The 22,950-nt window shown below is 45.1% G+C and overlaps 1 protein-coding gene across 2 annotated transcripts in view; it reads left to right on the forward strand.

The window, feature by feature from the left end:
• The first annotated feature begins 8,936 nt into the window (after positions 1-8,936).
• SMS (spermine synthase) overlaps positions 8,937-22,950 on the forward strand; it is a 56,705-nt gene continuing 42,691 nt past the window's right edge. For both annotated transcript variants that reach the window (XM_025372510.1, XM_025372511.1), the window contains exon 1: positions 8,937-9,238. In XM_025372510.1, the coding sequence (XP_025228295.1) occupies positions 9,190-9,238 (49 nt within the window). In that variant the 5' untranslated portion in view covers positions 8,937-9,189. The remainder of the gene's footprint in view (positions 9,239-22,950) is intronic.

Here is a 22,950-nt window from a genome sequence, read left to right on the forward strand (position 1 = left end):
AAAGGAAAGTTCTTTTAGCTTTATTTTCTCAATTTGGCAGGCATCCTGCATTGCAGTAAAATTTTCTTTTTTACACAAGCGTTTAACTAGAGGCTTTTAAATTATTTTTGATTAATTGCAAATAACCAAAGAGCAATAACCTAGGTTGTTTTCTCTTTTTTTTTGAAGAAGCAAGTTTAAAATAATATACAGTCATGTTTACTTGTAGAGTTTTACTGTCAACAAGTATACTTACACTGAAACAAAATCTATTACTTTCAGACAAAAATGAGAAAACTATGCATTTGTAAAGAAACTTGATAAAATGCAATTTAAGATTATTAAAGGACAAAGTTCCAGACACAATATACATATGTGTGTGTGTGTATATATCTGTGTGTGTGTGTATATGTGTGTGTGTGTGTGTGTATATATATCTTGAGACAGGGTCTCACTCTGTCACCCAGGCTGGAGTGCAGTTGCACAATCATGGCTCACTGGAGCCTCCTGGGCTCAAGCAATCCTCCCACTTCAGCCTCCCAAGTAGCTGGGACTACAGGCATGTGCCACCACGCCTGGCTACTTTTTGTATTTTTTGTAGATGCCTGGTTTTTCTATGTTACCCAGGCTGGTCTCAAACTCATGGGCTCAAGCAGTCCGTCCACCTTAGCCTCCCAAAGTGCTGGGCGTGAGCCACCGTGCCTGGCCAAATGAACATATTTTTAAAATACTGATATGAATATATGCTTAAAGTACAAGATCTTTATAACTAACACGGTAGTATGCCAGGCAATATACAACATAACCAGAAGAGACCTATGGCTTAGTAGAGAGGAGTGAATCCTAGCAGTGATTGCTATGTAATGATTTTAGGCAGATACTCAGAGTCTGACAGAGGGGAGTCATGGGACTGGTTGTGCCACGGGGAAGAAGTTGAAAATGGAGCTTAAAAAGATTTGAAAATAAGAGTTGGGTCAATACGCATAAATTTACTTGCTTTGAAGACGTTGAAATGGGATCCAGGAACGGGAAAAAAGAATATTTATTGTTTTGCCTTTGCATGCCAAAATGTAATCTCTCTTTTTCTTCTAGACTTTCCTTAAAATAACAATTGTCTGCATGTAGAATGAGTGTGTTTTAAAAGAGCCATTCAGGGTTTTTTTCAGTGCTCATTTCCTGTACTGAGTAGCAACACGATGACAGACTAGAAATTCTACTGACTTTGAGTCAGACTGACCCGCAAGCCAAGCCTCACTCTGCCACAGACTGGCATGAGGCCTTGAGCAAGTCACTTGACCTCGGTGTCTCAATACAGTATTTAAATGAGAGAATGAACCTTGCTGGGTTCGGAAGGTTAGAAATAACACATATAAATAACTCATAATACTTTACAAATACCGTGATCTATCCTAGGCATTCAATAACGGAAGTTAGACATGAAGACAATTTCATGAAAAGTTTAGTTTAATGAAAAGAGCTCTGGTCTGGGAACCAGGACACCAGGGTTGTTCCCTTAGTAGTTTATTTAACTAGTAAGCTCCTAACCTTGGCCTCAAACGTTTTGGACTGTAGTCCCATTAAGGAAAGAGTGTTGGCGAGAGAGAAACAGGTCAAGTTCTTGGGGAGCTGGCAGGGAGCTAACATGGTACCATTAATAGAAATTGGGCTGTTTTTCACTGGTGGGCTGAACGCTGTGCTGTGGAAACATGGAGGTAAATGAGTGAGTGCGCAGCTCTGCCTGGGCCAGGGGGCGCCACTTGAACTGGGCCTTGAATGCTCCTGGATGGATTTTTCCACTGGAGAAAGGAGGGTGTTCCAGGCACCCAAGATTTAGCAGGTGAAGAGACAGGGTGCTGCCACCGTGCAACATAGTGCTTCGCATCAAATGCCACTGCAAGCAGCTTCTGAGACTGCCCCTGACTGTTAAGTTGTATGAAATACATGTTAAGATAAGTAGGCCGGTGCGGTGGCTCACGCCTGTAATCCCAGCACTTCAGGAGGCTGAGGCGGGTGGATCACTTGAGGTCAGAAGTTCGAGACCAGCCTGGCCAACATGATGAAAACCCATCTCTACCTAAAATATAAAAATTAGCCAGGCATGGTGGTGTGCGTCTGTAATCCCAGCTACTCTGGGGGCTGAGGCCAGAGAATCGCTTGAACTCGGGAGGCGGAGGTTGCAGTGAGCCAAGATCATGCCACTGCACTCTAGCCTGGGTGACTCTGTCTCAAGAAACAAACAAAAAAATAGGAATAAAAATAAGTAAAAAGCAAGGAGTCCTGAAGGAGTGTGACACCTCCATAACAAAATCAATGTCCTCTTCAATGGAGCTGCTATTTATTGAATGCTAGTCATGTGTCAGACACTGCCATCAGTGTTTGCCAGATATCTATTCATTTAATTCTCACAACAACTCTATGAGGTAATTATTAGCTCCATTTTAGTGAGAGGGACGGAAGCAGAGAGGTTGATGAACTTGTACGCTGTCACACAGCTAGTAATAGGTAGGGGTAGGAATTGCACCCCAGAAGTTGTTTGGTGGAGTTAGGGAATAGCTTCAGAGAGCAGGGAGAGAGGATAGCCCCTCCAATCGCACACACCCTGATAGGGACAGGGGTGCCTACTGGCGGGAGGTAAGCAGACTCACACACCTGAGGTTTGTGGAGTCTTAAGAAAAGTGGAGACACTTTGGGACAACTAGGCAGGGCGATCAGAGTCAGCAAGGTGAGGGGGTAAACAGCCTGACTCCTGAGCCACCCGCTTGGGTTCAAGTCCTGGCTCTCCCACTTTCTAGCTACCTAACCTCTTTGTGCCTCGGTTAACCCATTTGTTAAATGAGGATAATTTCACCTACATCTTAGAACTATTGTGAGCATGAAATAATTTTGTATTGGAAGCTGAAGAAGCTATCAAAGCAGGTAAGTGTTAGAGGAGCCGGCCTCACCTTCCTAGTGGCCCAAGAAAGATATTTACCCCAGGGCATTCTATAGGCTTCACTGGTGAGATGTCTTTCCTCTTAGGCCATCAAATATTTAGAATTGTTTTACTTGCCCAGTCATGATGGCTCACATCTGCAATCCCAGCATTTTGGGAGGCAAGGTGGGAAGATCTCGAGTCCAGGAGTTCCAGACCAGCCTGGGCAAGATAGTGAGACTTCGTCTCTACAGAAAATAAACAAAATTAGCCTGGCATGGTGGTGCATGCTTGTAGTCCCAGCTACTTGGGAGGCTGAGGTGGGAGGATCAATTGAGTTCAGGAGTTTGAGGCTGCAGTGAGCCAAGATCGCACCATTGCACTCCAACCTGGGTGACAGAGCAAGATCCTGTCTCAAGAAAAAAAAAAAAAAAAAAAGAGTTTTTTAACTTAAACTTTATGGTGAAATGAGAGAAGACCTGAACTTAGGGGTAGTGGTGGTCTTGGGGCCAAGACAGAGAAAAACGTTTCTTTCAATCTCTACAGGCACTTGTAACACTCGTAAAGTGCTGGGCCTCTGGGTTATAGGATTGTCCCCACCTGTCCGCACATCTCTGGGAAAACCACAACCAGGTAGCTGGTTTCCCAGCAGCCTTCATTTTTGCTTTTTTTTTTTTTTTTCTTTTTTGGCCAACACCTCACTTCAATTCCCTCCCATTAGGCATTTACTTGAAATTTTTGGGTGATGAAGCCTGCTTATTAAAAATTTCTATACAGCTTTACCTTTCAAACTTGGTGTGGCTATAAGCTGCTTCTTTTTTTTTTAATTGAGGTAAAATGAAATAACATAGAATTAGCCATTTGAAAGTGAACAATTCAGTGGCATTTAGCACATTTACAATGTTGTGCAACCATTACATCTGGTTCTAAGACATTATCGTCACCCCAAAAGGAAACCCTTACCTATGAAGCAGTCACATCCCCCGTCCCCCCCACTTCCTGTCTCTATGGATTTACCTATTCTGGACATTTCATATAAATGGAATCATACCACAGATTTTTTTTGTGACTGGCTCTTTTCCCTTGGCATAATGCTTTTGAGATTCATCCATGTTGTAGTATACCTCAGGACTTCATTCTTTTCATGGCTAAATAATATTCCATGGTATGGCTCTACTACATTTTGTTTATCCACTCATCTATTGATGGACATTTGGATTGTTTCCACCTTTGGGTATTGTGAATAACTGAATAATGCTGCTATAAACATTCGTGTTTTTGTTTGAACACCTGTTTTCAATTCTTTTGTGTATATACCCAAGAGTGAAGTTGCTAGATCATACAGTTATTCTGTTTAACCTTTCAATAAACCGCCAAACTATTGTCCACAGCAGCTGCACCATTTTATATTCCCGCCAGCAATGTTTGAGGGATCCAATTTCTCCGCATCCTTACCAACACTTCTTTTCTGGTTTTTAAAATGTGTTTCTTTATTTACTTACATATAGCCATCCTTGTGGATGTGGAGTGGGCTCTATTGTGATACAGACTGCTGTTTGATTTGGCAGTGGTGCTTTTGGCTTTACTCTGGAATCTCCTGGGTTTGTATTTATTTATTTATTAACAATCCCAATGCCCAGGCTGTACCTGGAGCCAATTTCCTCAGACACTAGGGCTAGGCCCAGGCAGTGGCAGTATGTTTAAAACTCCCAAGGTGATTCCAGTGTGCAGCTGAAATTGAGAATCGCTGTAAAGATCCTAGCCCCCTCTTGCTTATATACTTTTTTTTTTTTTTGAGATGGTGTCTCACTCTGTCGCCCAGGCTGGGGTGCAGTGGCCCAATGTTGGCTCACTGCAACCTCTGTCTCCCGGTTCAAGCTATCCTCCCATTTTAGCGTCCCAAGTAGCTGGGATTACAGGCGCCTGCCACCACGCCTGGCTAATTTTTGTATTGTTAGTAGAGATGGGATTTCACCACGTTGGTCAGGCTGGTCTTGAACTCCTGACCTCAGGTGATCCGCCCGCCTTGGCCTCCCAAAGTGCTGGGATTACAGGCGTGAGTCACCATGCCCGGCCTTACATACTATTTTCAGTCAAAAATTTAAATAGTGTTAAAATAGCTGGGTGAGTCCCACATTCATCTGAAAAAATGGTGGGGAGTGATCCAGATCTGTGTCGCCACTCTAACCCTAATAGCTAATGCCAAGTGTTTAAGAGGGGAACTGACATCACTACAGCGGCACACAGGGGCCGGGGAGGCAGAATGTCTCCAAGGGTCCCAAATGAACTGGTGGAAAAAAAAAATTGTATATATTTAAAAAAAAAAAAAAAAAAAGAAAAGAAACAAAAAGCTACTGGCTTTGATGGCCGGGGCAGCTGTTAAGGACTGCCAGCCCCCATCAGCTCCCTCACCCGCCCTGCAATGAAAGTTTGGGACAGCAGCATGATGGGTGGCCTTACAGTGCAGGCCAACAGTCTATGGATATTTCCAATTAGCAGTTCAGCTACGCATCCACTGCCACCACCACCACCTCCTCCTTTTTAACAGAGGGCACTTTTCTGCTTTTGACTTCCTTCTTCCCAGTACACACTTGCTCACTGTGTAGGACAGTGTGGCTCTTTCTCTAAATTTTTAGAAACTCTGTTGCTGATGTCCAGCTTGGCCTGTCTGCTCAGAAGCAAGTGGGCCCATTTGAAAGGGAGGTTGGGACAGGAGTAATACTCAATACTAGCATTTTGCTAAGTGGGTCACCAAAGCTTTCACCCTAAGCCTGGACTTCATCTTGCTGTCTATATTGTCACTGCACTGTAGCCACACACTCCCAAGAACACACCTAGAGTTGAACAAGCAGTTTTCTTCTCCTTGCAGGCGGAGGAAACACATACCATGGGAATAGAGGTGGTGATGGGGCGGGGGGTCTCAATAAGAGGGTGTGAGAAAGGACGACTTAGAGGATTTGCACCTGGGTATGTTAGAGGCACCCCGGCAGCGATAACCTGTCAGGTGAGAATGACCCCATATGTCAAGTGCACCTGAATGTGTGTTTGGAGTTCCCAGCATGGCCAACCAGAGAGTCATTCCTTATCCATGGGGAACATCTGAGCTTCTGGCCTGGCCAAAGCAGTGTGGGTCCTGAAGGGGATTGAGGCCCTTTGTTTAGGGTAAATGAAGGTTGCCAGGTTGTTACGGGGAGGGTGTTCTCCTGTTGAACCCACTGCCACTGGATCGTCCCCGTATGTAAGTTACCAGTAAACTCTGTCTCTGAGTCTCTTCTTTGGCCCCTTGAACCTGGTGCCATCCCTACTGAAGTTAATAGGCATCTGACATGACACTGTGTCAGGTGGTTTTGGGGAGCGTTTAGGGAAGCCAGGCGTTGCTCTGGATCGGAAGCTGGTGCGGGGGGTGGGGGTGGGGGGAATTCTATGATTGGATGGTTTAACAAATGTTCTCTAGAAGCAGAGAAAATTAGAGCCAGACTACAGCTGTGGTTGGTAAAGAAGCAGCAGTCACTCATATTAGCCAGGATTGGGGGCTGAGGTGGTGTTTGGTCACATTTGTGGTTTGGACAAGGCTTATGTTTTCTCCGTGTTCAGACATGATTACAGAGTGGTCTTGTTTGTGTTTTGTACCCTCCTTGTCATAGAGTGGCCTTCCCTGATGTTGGTGTTCTCGGGAGTCGTTTCTGTTCAACAGGACACCCAGGCACAACTGTGAGTGCCTGGCCAGCTCCGTGAAGGCAGGACTGCTTTACTCTTTCTCAGTCTTACTTTTCTGGCAAGAGCAGTCAGCGGCAGGCTGCAGGACACGAATCCACGATATCCACATTTTCACCATTGGCAAGACTGTCTCAAGAATGCAGGCTCTAGTCAGACTAGGGTAAATCTAGTCTCTGCTGAGTCTTTTGTTGCAGGACGAGTTGCTGACGTGTCTGATAACAGCTGTGCAGTATTTAAGACTCTGCACAGGATCCACTGGTCGACTGTAACACAATTACCACAACAACATGATTATTAGTCCTGAAACAGGCCTGGAAGCCAAGGGCCTAGATTATAAAACTCAGGTAATGAGAACATGTTCCCAAATCCAAATAGATACTCACAGCTCAATTGGAGTGTTTAAAAGAGGCCTCGAGCAGGATTATGTTACTGGTAAGTAGGACGTGCATTGGGAACATCCTTGCAATAACTCCTAATGTTACCCCAACAATGTTGGTTCCATATCGAGGCCAATTTAACTCTGATGTTGTGCTAACATCATGAAGCATTTGTTGTGGTTTTTTTGTTTGTTTTTTAAGACAGTCTTGCTCTGTTACCCAGTCTGGAGTGCAGTGGCATGATCTCGGCTCACTGCAACCTCCACTTCCTAGGTTCAAGTGATTCTCATGCCTCAGCTTCCCAATTAGTTGGGATTACAGGCGTGTGCCACCAAGCCCAGTTAATTTTTGTATTTTAGGTGGAGATGGGATTTTACCATGTTGACCAGGCTGGTCTCCAACTCCGGGCCTCAAGCAATCCACCTGCTTCGGCCTCCCAAAGTGTCAGGATTACAGGCATGAGCCATGCCCAGCCAATGACGCATTTGTTAAACTCCACTTTTGTTATGGCTGTCTGATAAGTTAAGCAAAGCATCTCAGGATTTTCATCCCTACTTTGTACCTTGCAGGAAACAAGGTGAGGTACAAGTGCTGGGGATGAGATTTCAAGCCTGAGGCCTAGGGCCACCTGTGCTGCCAGACACAAGCTGCAGAGCATAACCAGCTACATAGTTTGCAGGCCAAGTGCAAAATAAAAACATGGGGCCCCTCGTTCAAGAATTAAGAATTTCAAGATGGCAACAGAGAATTAAACCAAATGCAGGGTCCTTTTGACGTGAGGCCCACACTGGTGCTGAGTGGGGAAAGGCACACCTGAGGCCCATGGAGCCCTACTGCCCCTGCAACATGCAGGACAAAGACAACTCTATTGTCAGTGACCTGACTCCAGAGGAATGGCAAGAAGTGGAGAACATCCTAGGAAGAAAGAGGAGCTGCAGACTGACATAGATAACTGAAGGATGAGAATTGCAATAGCTAACAAAATTGAGAACCTAGGACACACAGAAGAAAGGAAGACATGCAGAATAACAAACAGGTGGCCATGGGTAGACAAAAATTAATGCAGGTCCTAGAAAAAGATCCAGTTCTTAACAGAGAAAGGTCTGTTCAACAGACCCTTGTTGAACACTTGTGAAGGCACTGCCCAGTTTTTGTAGAAGGGTGAAGAACTCAGCAAAACAGCTGTTGCCTGGGGGAGAGATGAATTTAATATCCAGGTTCTTCGTTGCTTTTGTGGAGGCCCATGAGTTCATTGATTTAAATTTTGTCTAACCATTACAGCAATTCCTGTGGCCGTGAGAGGCACAAAAGCCTGACAGGATGATGGAGGCATTTGCCCAGGGATGTTGTCAGTGCAATAAAGAATACTTTTAGTTCAGACGCTCATGCTCTCTCCCCTTTGCCATTATTTTGTTGAACAGCAGCCATAACCCCAGTGTCAAAAATAAGCCCACCGCAAAGGCTATTGCCATGAATAGAGGCGCCAGTGATGGAGTCCTGCTAGACGAGGAACTCCGGAGTCCACAGTTTCCTAATTCAATATTAACAGCAATGCTGTCCTCTTACGGGCTTCTCCCTCTTTCTTATTTTGCGTGAAAACGTAGACAACGTAAATGCCCAAGCGCTTTCTATTCAGTCCTCAAATGCAAAGCAGACCCTTGCTAATAATGGTAATAATCCGAATGGGTTTAACTGCAGCATTGTAAGAAAAGCCAGGCAGTACTCTTAAGACTACAGGGGTGGATCTCATTTGATTTTCCCGACTCCGCCAGGAAATAAGAGGGGCCTTGGCTTGGGGAGAGGTGTGTGGGGAAGCGTAGGGGGTGGGCCCCCCGGAAGTCCTGCTGCGCTGTTTAAACCTAAGGTGACCTAACGGATGGCGGGAGCGGCCGCGCGAGCCTTGGAGCAGGGCGCGGCCATTGGTGACGCACGCCGGGGAGCACGGCGCCCACGTTTCCACCATTAGCGAGGCCTCACACCCGGCGCTCCAAGTTCGGGGCTGGAGGCGTCCTGGCTTCCTCCCTCCCGGAGGCGGGACCGGCCCCGCCCCCGCGCCCCGGGTCTCTCCCGGCGGCCCCTCCCACCTCCTAGTCCTGGCCTCCCCGGGCGCAGCGCACTCCCCGCCGGCCGCAGCCTGACACGCCGCGCGGCCCCTCAGTCTCCCGCGGCCGCTCCCCCAGGCATGGCACAGGGCCTCGCCTCACTATGGCAGCAGCACGGCACAGCACGCTCGACTTCATGCTCGGCGCCAAAGGTGAGGGCGCCCGCCGCCACCTGCGCGGCCATCCCCGCCGCTCCCGCCGCCTGGCGAGCTGGGGCCGGGGTCGGGCGGGGCGTGCGCCGCGGGCCGAACAATGCGGGCGGCCCGCGCGGCGCCGCGGTCTCCCGGGCTGCCGCGCACAGCGCGCTGCGGGGCCGCGTGCACCGGCGGCCGGGCGGAGGCCGCGCTCCTGCTCGCGCCACGCTCGGTCCCGGCCGCAGCTCGGGGCCTGGAGGGGCAGTCCCGGGTGCCCGCCAGCCGCGCCGCCCTTCCGGGCCCTGGCCGTCCACCCGCGCTCCCACGCGGGCTCGCCGCCTTCGCACTCCCGCTCGGGGATTCCCCGGGCTGCCGGGCGCGGGCAGACCCCCCATGGGACGAGGGTTGTAGGGATTGCGGCGGAGCGAGGCGTGACCCGCGCGGCGAGCCCGGGCTGGGGGCGTGCGCCGAGCGGGGCTGCCCGCGCGACCTTTTCCTGTTCTTGCAGGCGGGTAAATTTCCCTCTTGGGGGCGGGGGTTTCCCCTCGCAGGGAGATGGGGCTGTGGAAAGGTCTGCGGACGCGCAGCGCTTGCAGAATTCTCAGCCGACTGCGTAGGAGACGGATACCCCGGAAAGGAACTGGGGGACGGGAAAAGGAAACGATTATTATTATTGGGGGTGGGGAGGCATGAGGTCTGGGCGCGGGAATCGTTTACACCCCGAATCGGGGAGCTATCAAAAGAGTCCGCCGGGCGCGGTGGCTCACGCCTGTAATCCCAGCATTTTGGGAGACCGAGGCGGGCAGATCACGAGGTCAGGAGTTCGAGACCACCCTGGCCAACATGGTGAAACCCCGTCTCTTCTAAAAATACAAAAATTAGCCGGGAGTGGTGGCGGGCGCCTGTAATCCTAGCTACTCGGGAGGCTGAGGCAGGAGAATCGCTGAAACCCGGGAAGCGGAGGTTGTAGTGAGCCAAGATCGCGCCATTGCACTCCAGCCTGGGCGACAGAGCAAGACCTTGTCTCAAAAAAAAAAAAAAAAAAGCCGACCAGAAGAGAGAGGCCTGCTAAAGTCGGAACTGTGTGCAGGAAATTTGAAGGGGGGTGATACTTTGCAGGCTTCTTTTCTCGGGATGCCTCTGTCGTGGGGGTGGGAGTCGCGGGAAAGATAGAACTGCCCTTTCTTTTTCTGGTGGCTTTTAAACCTGTGACTGCCGCAGACTTGAATCTGCACTTCCCATAGGTTCCACTTGGAGTGTCTCGCTCATACCTTGGTTTTCCCACAGTTTTCCTCGAATTGGATAGAGCAGGCTTTTCTCTTACCATTTTTAACGCTGACTTTTTCTTTCTGAATTTCTGAGTACTCACTTTGCATTTTCTCCCTCAAATTTAAAGGATCTCCGAACGCGCAAGATTTAGTAAAGACTGAGGATTTGGAGCAACACCTAGGTTTGAGTCTGGCTTCTTCCTGATGGGCTCTGCGTGTGACCTTTGGTTTATGTTAACCTTTCTGAGTCTTCCCCGTCCATTAAAAAGAAAAAAAAAAAACCATGTACACCTGTTCGGGTTTTTACTCTTAAGGGAGTAGCTGTGGAGCACACTGTAGGGTTTTTAAGCAATATCAGTGTATTTAGGTGGTCTGAAGTGACCTGGAGAAAACAAAGCATGTTAATTTTAGTCCCCACATTTCTTAGGTAAGGATGTAGGGCAGGGAGACTGCTAGAGATAAAATGGTGCTTGAGTGGTGGAGCTGAAGAGCCAAGGTTTCATTAATTACCCTGCCAGCCCTAGGGCTGAATGGTTAATGAAAGCTCTGGCATACTGAATTTAGCGGTGAGGAGAAATAGTGTATTATGGTCACCCAACTAGTAAGGGGTGAGTCTGGGAAGTGTCCCTGTTGTGAGCACCTTGTGAACACTCACCTGTATTTATCGTCCATGGATTTTCTTAACTTTCTTTTTTTCCTCTGAGATGGAGTCTCACTCTGTCGCCCAGGGTGGAGTGCAGTGGCACGATCTCAGCTCACTGCAACCTCCACCTCCTGGGTTCAAACAATTCTTGTGCCTCAGCCTACCAAGTAGCCAGGATTACAGACTTGAGCCACCATGCCCAGCTAATTTTTGTAATTATTATTATTATTATTATTATTATTTTTAGTAGAGACGGGATTTCACCATGTTGGCCAGGCTGGTCTCAAACTCCTGGCATCAAGTGATCCGCCTGCCTCAGCCTTCCAGAGGGCTGGGATTACAGGCATGAGCCACTGTGTCCGGCCTGTTCATGGGTTTTCTTTTACGCTTTGAGGAGGGTGATCTCAGCATGGGGCCCAAAGACTCTGGCACTTCCCTTTGTCCTTAAACCTCCTTGGCCAAATTTAGATTTAGCCTCTTGAAGTGTTGGTTCACAATGGGATGTTTTTGTTGTTTTGTTAAAGTGGGAAAAAAGCGAATGAAGAAAAACTAAGAGATTTTTAACACTTTGGGCTGACACTGTCCAGGAGAACCATGGATCCCTAGTGTGGGAGGCAGGAGGAGAAACTGGCCTTTTCTAAATTGGAAAGGTGTGGAAGTGGCATCTTAATAATTTAGTTGTGCAAAGAGGAAGTAAAAAGATTGATGATAAAGACGTGTGTAGAGCAGAATAGAACCTTAAGAGGGAAAGGTGAAACATAAGCTGTTAATATTTTAATTCCCCGTCTGTTCTTAAAGATGAGAAAGCTTTGATGGCAAGGTGAACATTCTAGAAAGAAATATTACGTGCGTGGGAGGGTGGGGAATGTGTGTATGTACGCATCTGTCAGACCTTGAGTCATTACAAGTGTTCTGGGCATAAGAACTCCAATTCATATTGTATTCTCTCCCATCACTTTATTTGGGGTGAAGCACGTCGACCTTACTGTCAGTATCCACATTTGAAAAATAAAGAGATCGTGGCTAGATTGGGATCTAAGTTCGTGTAGTTTTTAGTAAGGGGAGCTTGGTGAAAAATCGACTTGTGAGGTCTCCAAAAACATTTAATTGATAATGAGTCAAAAGGCATTACTCTTGGCATGTGAATATTGGACGTGACTCAAGGGTGAGTCAAATGCCTGTGGAGCCTGGATTCATGTTCTTCTTTTCCCCGTTTGTCAGTAATCCTTTCTAATGTTCCAGTTCCATGATGTGATTTTAGTGGAATTAAACTCGAACCACTTAGTTATTATGTTGTTACTGTGTTGGGAGCGCAGCAGCCACCAGCCCACCAAGAGCAACTGTAGATGGGGCTCGGTGGTGCTGGTTTAGTGTTCTGGCTGATGAGGTGTAACCCAGGACATTTTTATTTTTGCTTTTAACAAAACAACTCATCTGTGGTCATCTTGTAAGTGAAGTATTGGACTCTAAGGACTCTTGAGCCCAAAAACCATTTTGTGACTTAGCCTGAGGCTAACAGGAATAAACTTGTCCCATGTTTAGATAGTGTAGGCATATCTGAGCTGGTGGAGGAATCCTGGTCTGTTCCTAGCCCCATGTGCTAGGCAGGATGCCTGGGTATCCAGAGGGTGAGTGAGAGGCCGGGCGCGATGCCGCATGCCTGTAATCCCAGCACTCTGGGAGGCTGAGGTGGGTGAAGTGCTTGAGCCCAAGAGTTCAAGACCAGCCTGGACAACATGGGAAAAACCTGTCTCCAAAAAAAAGCCAGGTGTGGTGGGTTTTCTGTACCTGTAGTCCCAGCTAGTTGGGAGGCTGAGGCGGGAGATCCCCTGAGCCCAGGAAGTCGAGACTGCACTCCAGCCTGGACAATAGCGTGAAACTCTCTCAAAAACAAGGGCCAGGTGTGGTGACTCACGCCTGTAATCCCAGCACTTTGGGAGGCCGAGGTGGACAGATCACCTGAGGACAGGAGTTTGAGACCAACCTGGCCAACATGATGAAACCCCATCTCTACTAAAAATACAAAAATCAGCTGGGAGTTGGTGGCCCTTGCCTGTAGTCCCAGCTACTCTGGAGGCTGAGGCAAGAAAATTGCTTGAACCAGGGAGGTGGAGGTTGCACTGAGCCCAGATTGTGCCACTGCACTCCAGCCTGGGCTGCAGAGAGACTCTCAAAAAAACAAAAACTCACACACAAAAACGGTGGTGAGTGAGTGTCTATAGCCTCTTCTCGCCATGTTGGAGTGGAATGTCTCTAACAGGCCAGCCAGCTCTGAAAAGGTCTGGCAATCCCACGTCCATTTTTTCCCCTGGGCTGGGCATATCTTTTGAAGGCAGACCTCCACCAGGGTCTGCATCCTGGAGACAGCTCTGGTACATGGTAGATATTTGGTATATGCCGATGAAATAGATCAAATTTATGTTACGGTAAAGGTGGAATGCTGGTTCACGTCAATTAGGGGAAAGTGAGACACTCAATTACCTTGTAGAATTATGAGGATGGTCCTGAATTCAGAAACATGGCAGATACTGTTAGGTCTGTCCTTTGGACCATTGCTATATGATTTGTGCAGGGAAACAAAGTGATTTGTGTCGCTCAAATTCACAAATTTTATAACAAATCTTGTTTAATAATTTAAGAACAGAAGGCTACTTGGGAATTATGGGCTTAGCAGAGAAGGTTTGGGGTAGGGGGTTCTGTTGTACCTTTGACCCTCATCAGGGAAGCCTGTGGACCTCTTCTCAGAGTACGAATTTTAAATGCATACAATAACCCAATTAAAAATACCGTGTTAAAAATACAAAACCCCCAGATGTGTGGTATGGTAACATGTGCTTCGCTTCTCCCCCACTCCCCACCCCCCAGTCTTGCTCTGTCGCCCAGAGCTGGAGTGTAATAATGGCATAATCTCACTGCAACCTCCGCCTCCCAGGTTCAAGCAATTCTCCTGCCTCAGCCTCTGGAGTAGCTGGGGTTACAGGCACGCACGCACCACCATGCCCGGCAAATTTTTGTATTTTTAGTAGAGACGAGGTTTCACCATGTTGGCCAGGCTGGTCTCGAACTCCGGACCTCGTGATCCACTCGCATTGGCCTCCCAAAGTGCTGGGGTTACAGGTGTGAGCCACCGTGCCCAGCCCATGTGCTTCTTTATTAACACATCAAATAAGATGTAGCAGCAAGGCTAATAACTTTCATAATCTCAAAGTAGACCTGAGCAAAACTGATATTTAACAAATTGTTAGGCAAGGAGAAAAACCTGATTTTTGTGACAATGACCAGGTGTAGTTGACAATGTGTGATTTTTGGCCTCCAAGCATAACTGAAGAAAGTGCTAAATTTCTATTAGTGAAAATAAGTCGGCCGGTCGCAGTGGCTCAAGCCTGTAATCCCAGCACTTTGGGAGGCCGAGACGGGCGGATCACGAGGTCAGGAGATCAAGACCATCCTGGCTAACACGGTGAAACCCCGTCTCTACTAAAAAATACAAAAAACTAGCCAGTCCCAACTACTCAGGAGGCTGAGGCAGGAGAATGGCATAAACCCTGGAGGCGGAGCTTGCAGTGAGCCCAGATCACACCACTGCACTCCAACCTGGGCGACTGAGCGAGACTCCGTCTCAAAAAAAAAAAAAAAAAAAAAAGAAGTCTGTGTGGTTTTTTTTCCATTCAAGTTCACAGGTCCCCTGAATTGTATCCACTGACTACTTGGGCATCCATGGACCCCAGGTTCAGACCCCCAGGCTGGGGAGGGGGAGGACTGAGGCAGCCTGTTCTGTAGATTGTGTGTTCCTTTTAGGGGGTGTAGGTTTTCACCCAAGGCCAATGCTGGAGGCACATGTCCCTAGTTCCTCTTCAAAAAACAAAAGCGGCTCTTTGAAATCTTTGAAAACATAAAAGTTGTACTTAGTAATTGCCACAGGGGCTAGGTGTTGCCCTGAGTGCTTTGTGCATTATTTTAGGTAAATCCTCAGAATAACCCGTGGTAGGTCTTGTTCTCCCCATTTTAAAGACAAAGAAATAGGCCTACCTGAGGTTTTTTACTTTTTGAGTGGCAGAGCTGGAATTCAAAGCCATGTGTTTGATTGGAAGGCTGGTTCTGCTTCCACGATTCTGAAGCCTCGTAGTTTAAGGCAGTGATTCTCAATGTGGGTGCTTCCCTCTGTGGGTGACATCTGGCAATTTCTGGAGACATTTTTGGTTGTCACAACTGGGGAGATGCTACTAGCATCTAGTACGTCCTGCAGTGCACAGGACAACTGCCTAACAGCATTGACAGCCCAAAATGTCCTTAGTGCCCAGAGAAACCCTGGTTTAAATTCATACTAGACCATTTGGATCAGTAATTTGGATGACAGATCATCAGCAAAATTTCCCTGGTCCTTCTTGGAAGTGTCAGTTACGCCCACAAATTGTTAGGCAGGGAAGGAGGATGGGCCCTGTCTTTCTCTAAGGTTGGCACTGGGGTCTGTTAGGAGCTTGGTCATCGCTTCCTACTCAACTGAGCCTGTGGTTTGAGGTGACCTTCCCTCCCTGATTTCCTGAACCATCGCCCTTTTTAACTAGCTCCCACGCTCCCCTGTATTTGAGCTGCCTTCTGGTGGAAGCATGTCTTCTTTGTGTGTTTTAAATAGCTATAACTGTCTAAATAATAAAACCTAAACAATGTAGTTCAGATTGCATTTAGCTTTCTCAAGAGTAGAGAAAGCTTCCTTCCTCCCCCTCCTTCAGCATTATTATCCCGTCCCACTATACTTTAATCCTCCATTGTGATAACACCGCAGGCGCAGACGCCGTTGCTTTAACAATGAAGCCTTTCGGGGCTGATGACTGGGAGTGGGGAATGCATGCTTGGGCCCTACTCTACACGGACTGAATCACAGTTGGTGGAGGGGGGTGAGTTCCTGGATTTTGCATTTTTAATCATCTTCCTCACAGTAATTCTGTTGCTGATTGAAGTATGAGAACTCCTCTAGTAGGTTCCTCATTTAAAACAACAGCAACGAAAACTTGTCCGAAACCTTTGGCACACCTACCTCACTCAGCCCAACCAGTCAGCCTAGTCAGTCATTAAGTCCTGCGGCTTCTGCCTGCCAGTGTTCTCAAATTTGTTGCTCACCACCTGTTCCTTACTTTAGTTTGCTGGCTACAATCTCCCCATTTATCTCCATTTGGGGATGGGCTCGATCATTAGGAACACAACAGGATCCCTGTCCTTTTCCCATTTAAAAACCCTTCCGTGGGTCCCTGTTACCCCATGGATGAAGTCTAAACTCTGTATCAACACATACACGGTCAATTTCTACCGGGTTTTTCCTCTTGCCCCAATTTATTCCTTGTGCTTCCCAGTAGCCAGGAAGCACCTGGACTCAGGATTTGACAGCTTTGGGGGAAGACTTTTTGTGTGCTTTACATAGGAATTCTCATGCGTTAATTGTGTTTGAAAATATTTTATGGACTGCTTCCGGGAGATCCCTTGTTGGCATTGCCTGCCTTTGGCATGCTCTTTTGCTTTGTGACTTTTTTTTTTTTTAAATCCTCTTGTCCCAACTCTGCAAAAGATTCTTAATTGCACAGATTATGCTCCATATGACTCCAGGCTGAATAACCTCACGTTTCGGGGAATTAGTTTTGTGAGCTTGCCATTAAAAAATTGAGTAAACCATAATGATTCTTTTTAGATTGTAGTTTCCAAGTCATACCGATTTCCTTAAACCTATGGAGGTAGCATATGGTAGGATTTTAGTTTCCACTTTATGTCTGTAATCCTCATCTAGTTCTCATTGGGTAGTTCAGTATTGTTTAAAATGCTTTGGAAGGGATGATAGCTGTTTAAGAAATTGACTCCATGATCAAGGCACTAGGAGCGACCCCCATCCTTGCTAACAAGGGAGGAGTACTTTTTCAAGTAATCAGAAGCCCTGCGTGAGACATTCTAATTTAATAACCGGTAGTCAGTCAATTTGTCTCTCTTTTTTTTTTTTTTTTTTTTGAGAAAGTCACTTTTGCATTTGCAGTGGGGGAGTTACCAGTTGGGAATCTTCTCATCCCCTTAGTATGTACTTTACTCCGTTGTATTTGAATTGGCAGTTTCAGGCCTTAGCTACCTTCTCAGGAGATAAAGATTAAAATGCTGTGTTTTCTAATAGCTTTAAAAAGTTAGAGCTTTTGATTTTGGACTTGGTATCCAAAAGGTTTGAAATTATGGGCTTTATCATTTTAATTGTGATCACCACGGTTATACTAATCTTTCACATATAAAGATTAGTTATAAAGTTACTGATATTTGTCTAAAAACATCAATAAAGTTATTACTGAGTTTAGTTTTTGGAGTCTCTGCATATTCCACGTGTTTTAATTCACTATTTCACTGCAGTTGTAACCTAAGCCTGCTGGTGTGCACTGTGGCTCCGACCACCATTTCGTGGTAGTTATAGACTCAGTTCTTTTGAAAAGTCAGGAAACCTCCTCATTGAATCTGCAAACCAAGTATGTAAACCATGCACAAATGCTCTTGAAAACCCTCACAACTAGGTACTTTTCCAGACCCCAGGAAAAACAGCTCTGTGGCCCTGAGGTGTGGTGGGCCTGGATTTCATTAAATTGACACTGTCATCTGTGTTCCGGAAGGAGCCACCGAGCTAGCTAGTGGTGATGCTGTTGATAAATGTGTTTACGTGCTAAGCCACAGATTCAAAAGGAGCTGGTAAGAGCCAGTAACATGTTCTAGATTCCTGAACTGACTTGACTCTGGGTAGTTTTACACACACCTTAATTTTTCCCTCTCCATGAAGGTGCTAATGATGCTAAAATCCCACACACTGTGTCGTTGGGTGGAATGTCCAATAAAATGTTTGGAAGAGTGTCAAATGATACATAAAATACCTAACACTAATGGCGATGCTTAGGGCCGAGTACTTTGAAATTGTGCCAGTGGATAAAGATGCTCAGTTATAAAGAGGTGTGAATTTAATTTACTTGAAGGGTAACGAAAGCTCTGCTGGCAAGAGAAGAGGCAGAAAATAATGGGTTGGCCTGTGTTTTGAAGGTTGGTCTACTTTATTTAAAGGACGTCCTCCCTAAGTTATTAAAGCAGAATTTTAAAAGGACACTTGGATTTAAGATATCAATTACTTGTGTTGCATGACTCCATTTTTTTTCTTAAATGAAAATTTCTCCATTGAGAATCCTGAGCAATTCCTAGAACAATGCTATATTTAATACTGAATTCTCCCTCTAGAAGGACTGTAGATCACAGTGTTCAAACAAGACTGATGTGCCTGTGGGCATACCAAATTCCTTTACTGGCCTTAAGAGGTGAATATAGAAATGTTCCTCAATCCTTTTTTTTTTTTAGCGTACAGGTTGAGCATCCCTAATTTGAAATGCCCCACAATCTGAAACTTTGAGCACCGACGTAACACAAAAAAATGCTGATTCGGGATTTTCAGATTAGGGACTTAACAGTCAGTGAGTGCAATGCAGATATTCCAAAATGGAAAAAAAAAAAAATCCAAAACACTTTTGGTCCCAAGCATTTTGGATAAAGGATATGCAACCTATATTTTCAGGGCCAGTGCCTTGGATCATGCTTTGGAAACAGTGGTAGCATGGTTTTTTGTTTTTATTTTTCAAAGATGGGGTCTTGCTGTGTCGCTCAGACTGATTTTGAGCTCCTGGACTCAAGGGATCCTCCAATCTGAGACTCCTGAGTCACTGGTATTACTGGCGCACACCGCAGTACCTGTCTGAAGTTTCATAAATGGCTTAACATTGAATCTTTTAACTGTATAATGCAATAGCTAAGTGGCCCAGTTGCATGTGGGGTTTTGAGGAAGATGGTCATGGGTTTGTCAGTCCAAATGTTTGTTCCTTCGTGGGGGTTTGTCTAATTTGGAGCTTGAGAGTTGGTGTTGAGAAGAGAGAGGAAAGAGCTTACTATTAACTCCCTTTGGTATGAGATGCAAGAATATGACAGGACTTTTTTTTTTTTTTTTTTTTTAATTTGAGTTCTGGGATGCAGTGCAGAACGTGCAGGTTTGTTACATAGGTATATATGTGCCATGGTGGTTTGCTGCACCTGTCAACCTGTCATCTAGGTTTTAGACCCTGCATGCATTTGTCCTAATGCTCTCCCTCCCCTTGCCCCCCACCCCCTGACAGGCCGAGGTGTGTGATGTTCCCCTTCCTATGTCCATGTGTTCTCATTGTTCATCTCCCACTTATGAGTGAGAACATATGGTGTTTGGTTTTCTGTTCCTGTGTTAGTTTTCTTAGAATGATGGCTTCCAGCTTCATCCATGTCCCTGCAAAGGACAGGAACTCATTACTTTTTATGGCTGCATGGTATTCTATGGTGTATATATGCCACATTTTCTTTATCCAGTCTATCATAGATGGGCATTTGGGTTGGTTCCAAGTCTTTGTTATTGTAAATAGTACCTCAATAAACATACGTATGCATGTGTCTTTATAGTAGAATGATTTATAATCCTTTGGGTATATACCCAGTAATGAGATTGCTGGCTCAAATGGTATTTCTGGTTCTAGATCCTTGAGGAATCGCCACACTGTCTTCCACAATGGTTGAACTCATTTACACTCCCACCAACAGTGTAAAAGCGTTCCTATTTCTCCACATCCTCTCCAGCATCTGTTGTTTCCTGACTTTTTAATAAGGACCATTCTAACTGGCATGAGATGGTATCTCATTGTGGTTTTGATTTGCATTTCTCTAATGACCAGTGATGATGAGCTTTTTTTCCATATGTTTGTTGGCTGCATAAATGTCTTCTTTTGAGATGTGTCTGTTCATATCCTTCACCCACTTTTTGATGGGGTTGTGTTTTTCTTGTAAATTTAAGTTCTTTGTGGATTCTGGATATTAGCCCTTTGTCAGAAGAGTAGATTGCAAAACTTTGCTCCCATTTTGTAGGTTGCCTGCCTGTTCACTTTGATGATAGTTTCTTTAGCTGTTGCAGAAGCTCTTTAGTTGAATTAGATCCCATTTGTTAATTTTGGCTTTTGTTGCAGTTGCTTTTGGTGTTTTTTTGTCATGAAGTCTTTGCCCTTGCCTGTGTCCTAAATGGCATTGCTGCCTAGGTTTTCTTCTAGGGTTTTTATGGTTTTGGGTTTTACATTTAAGTCCTTAATCCATCTTGAGTTAATTTTTGTATAAGGTGTAAGGAAGGGGTCCAGTTTCTGTTTTCTGATTATGGCTAGCCAGTTTTCCCAGCACCATTTATTAAATAGGGAATCCTTTACCCATTGCTTGTTTTTGTCAGGTTTAGGGACTTTTATTTAAAAAAAAAAAAAAAAGAAAGAATTTTGTGACTGTTAAATTTTTAGTGGAGTTCCTGTAATTTATTTCTTTGAACAAAGGGTCTGGCTTTGCTTCAGAAGGCTGCAGGAACTGTTCAAGTTGTGGTTTGTGCATTTGTCTTCTTACATCATCTGCTCATTTGACACTATGGGGTTAGGGAAATATAAAGAAAGGGGGTATACAGCTCTGATACTATGGCAAGTAGATAACCACTTTGATGTATGGTACAAATGGCTTGCTTATTCTTGTTGCATATATAACAGTGTTGTGCGTAAAAACACTGAATTTTGTAGCCTAACTGTTGGGGTTTGAATCCTGGTTCCACTACCTACTAGTGTACGTGACCTTGGGCAAGTTATTAATCTATGTGCCTTACTGAGCTGGCTATATTTCGGTTACCCTTGAATAGCAGCTGTGAGAACAGACATCCTTGCCTTGTTTGGACCTAAGGGGGAGAGCAGTCTTTTACCATTTTGAGTATTATGCTAACTGTAAGTTTTTTATAGATACCCTTTATCAAGTTGAGAAAGCTCTCTTCTATTCCCATTTTTGTGTGTTTATCTTGAATGAGTGTTGGATTTTGTCAGGTTCTTTTTTGCATAAATTAATATAAAATGTGGGGTTTTTTCTTTAGCCTATTATGGTGGATCACATTTTTTTTTTTTTTTTTGAATGTTGAACTAGCCTTGTACACCTGGAATAAATCTCACTTGGTAGTGGCATGTAATTTTTCTATATTGCTGAGTCCTATTTGCTAATGATTTTGTTAAGGATTTTTGTGTCTATAGACATGAGGGATATTGGTGCATAGAATTTATTTTGGACTGTCTTGGTCTGGTTTTGGTATTAGCATAATACTGGCTTAATAAAATAGGGAGACCTTCCCTTCTGGAAGAGATTGTGTAGAATTGGTGTTAATTCTTTAAATGTTTGGTAGAACTCTCCAGTGAAACCATCTTCGTCTCAACATCTCTTTTCTGGAGTGTTTTTTTGAGAGAGGGTTCTGCTCTGTCACCCAGGCTGAAGTGCAGTGGTGTGACCTCAGCTCACTGCAGCCTTGACCTCCAGGGCTCAGGCAATTTTCCTGCCTCAGCACCCCTCCCCTCCCCTCCAAGTAGCTGGGACTACAGGTATGCACCATCATCGCTGGCTAATTTTTGTATTTTTTGTAGAGACAGGGCTTCCTCATGTTGCCCAAGCTGGTCTCAAGCTCCTGACCTCAAGCAGTTGACGCACCTTGACCTCCCAAAGTGCTGGGATTACAGGCGTGAGCCACCATGCCTGGCCTCTTTCTGGAGTTTTTAAGCTATAAATTCAGTCTCTTTAACAGTTATAGGACTCTTCAGGTTATTTCATATTGGGTGAGTTGTGGTAGTGTAGTGGAATTGATAAGAAATCAGAGAGACTGATGGGGTTCATGAGGATATTTATTATTTAGGTGCACTGGCCCAGTTGGATTAACATCCAAAGGACTGAGCCCTGAACAAAGAGTTAATTACCTTTTAAGCATTTCGTGGGACTGGGGGAGATCTGTGCAGGGGGAAGCATATTACAGAAGCAAGAAACAAAGACAGTTATTCAAGTAATTGAGACATGCATTACATCATTTCTTACTTCTCAAGGAAAAACATGTTTTATGACTTGAGTTTATCTGTCTAGTGACCTTGCAGCTGCACAGCTAGAGAAACAGGGTCTTCACAATGCCTGGGAAAGGAGGAGAGATAAGGCTCACTAGGCACAGAAAAACAGGCAGTTAATTTTTAAAGGACTCCAGCTCTTTCTCTTTCTCAGGGGGAATTGGGTTTTCTTACGTACAACTGAGTTTCTGCTTACACATTCTTTAATTTCTTTTCATTCCTATTTCATTAGTTTGTGTTTTTAGAGGAATTGCCCCATTTCATTCTTAAATTGCCACATTTATGTGTGTAGAGTTGTAGTATTCCCTTATCCTACTGGTGCTTCCAGGGTGTCCGTAGTGATATCTCCTGTTATTCCTAATATTGGCAATCTTTGTTTTTTTTCTTTGTAAGTCTTGCTAGAGTTTATCTTAATAATCTTTTCAAAGAAATAGCTCCTTGCTTAATTTTTTTCTCCTCTAGTTTTTACCAATTTTATTGATTTTTTTTTTTTTTTTTTTGCTGTTATCCTTTTCTTCTTGCTTTGGGCTTTTCTCTTTTTCTAGGTTCTTGAAGTACTAGTGCGGATTAGGGATTTGAGATTTTAAAGTGGAATTTGGTACTCTTAAGTATTCTCATTCTTTAGTATGCGGTTTCTGTTAATACTAGTTGATAATGTTGCTTCCACGTATTCCTTAAAAAGCAGGAGTCTTAGTTATGTTGGTTGTTAGCTGTTCTTTTTTAAACACAATAAATTGCTAACTTGAATATAGGAAATATTCTTCAGATTATTCTAGTTTCAAATGCTAAGAATGTTCTGAAGTTCTTGGACTAGATTCTGCTAATCTGGCCTAGTTTTGCGTGACCCTCCAGCTAAGAATG

The sequence above is a fragment of the Theropithecus gelada genome, chromosome X, assembly GCF_003255815.1.
Source record: "Theropithecus gelada isolate Dixy chromosome X, Tgel_1.0, whole genome shotgun sequence".
Lineage (NCBI taxonomy): Eukaryota > Metazoa > Chordata > Mammalia > Primates > Cercopithecidae > Theropithecus > Theropithecus gelada.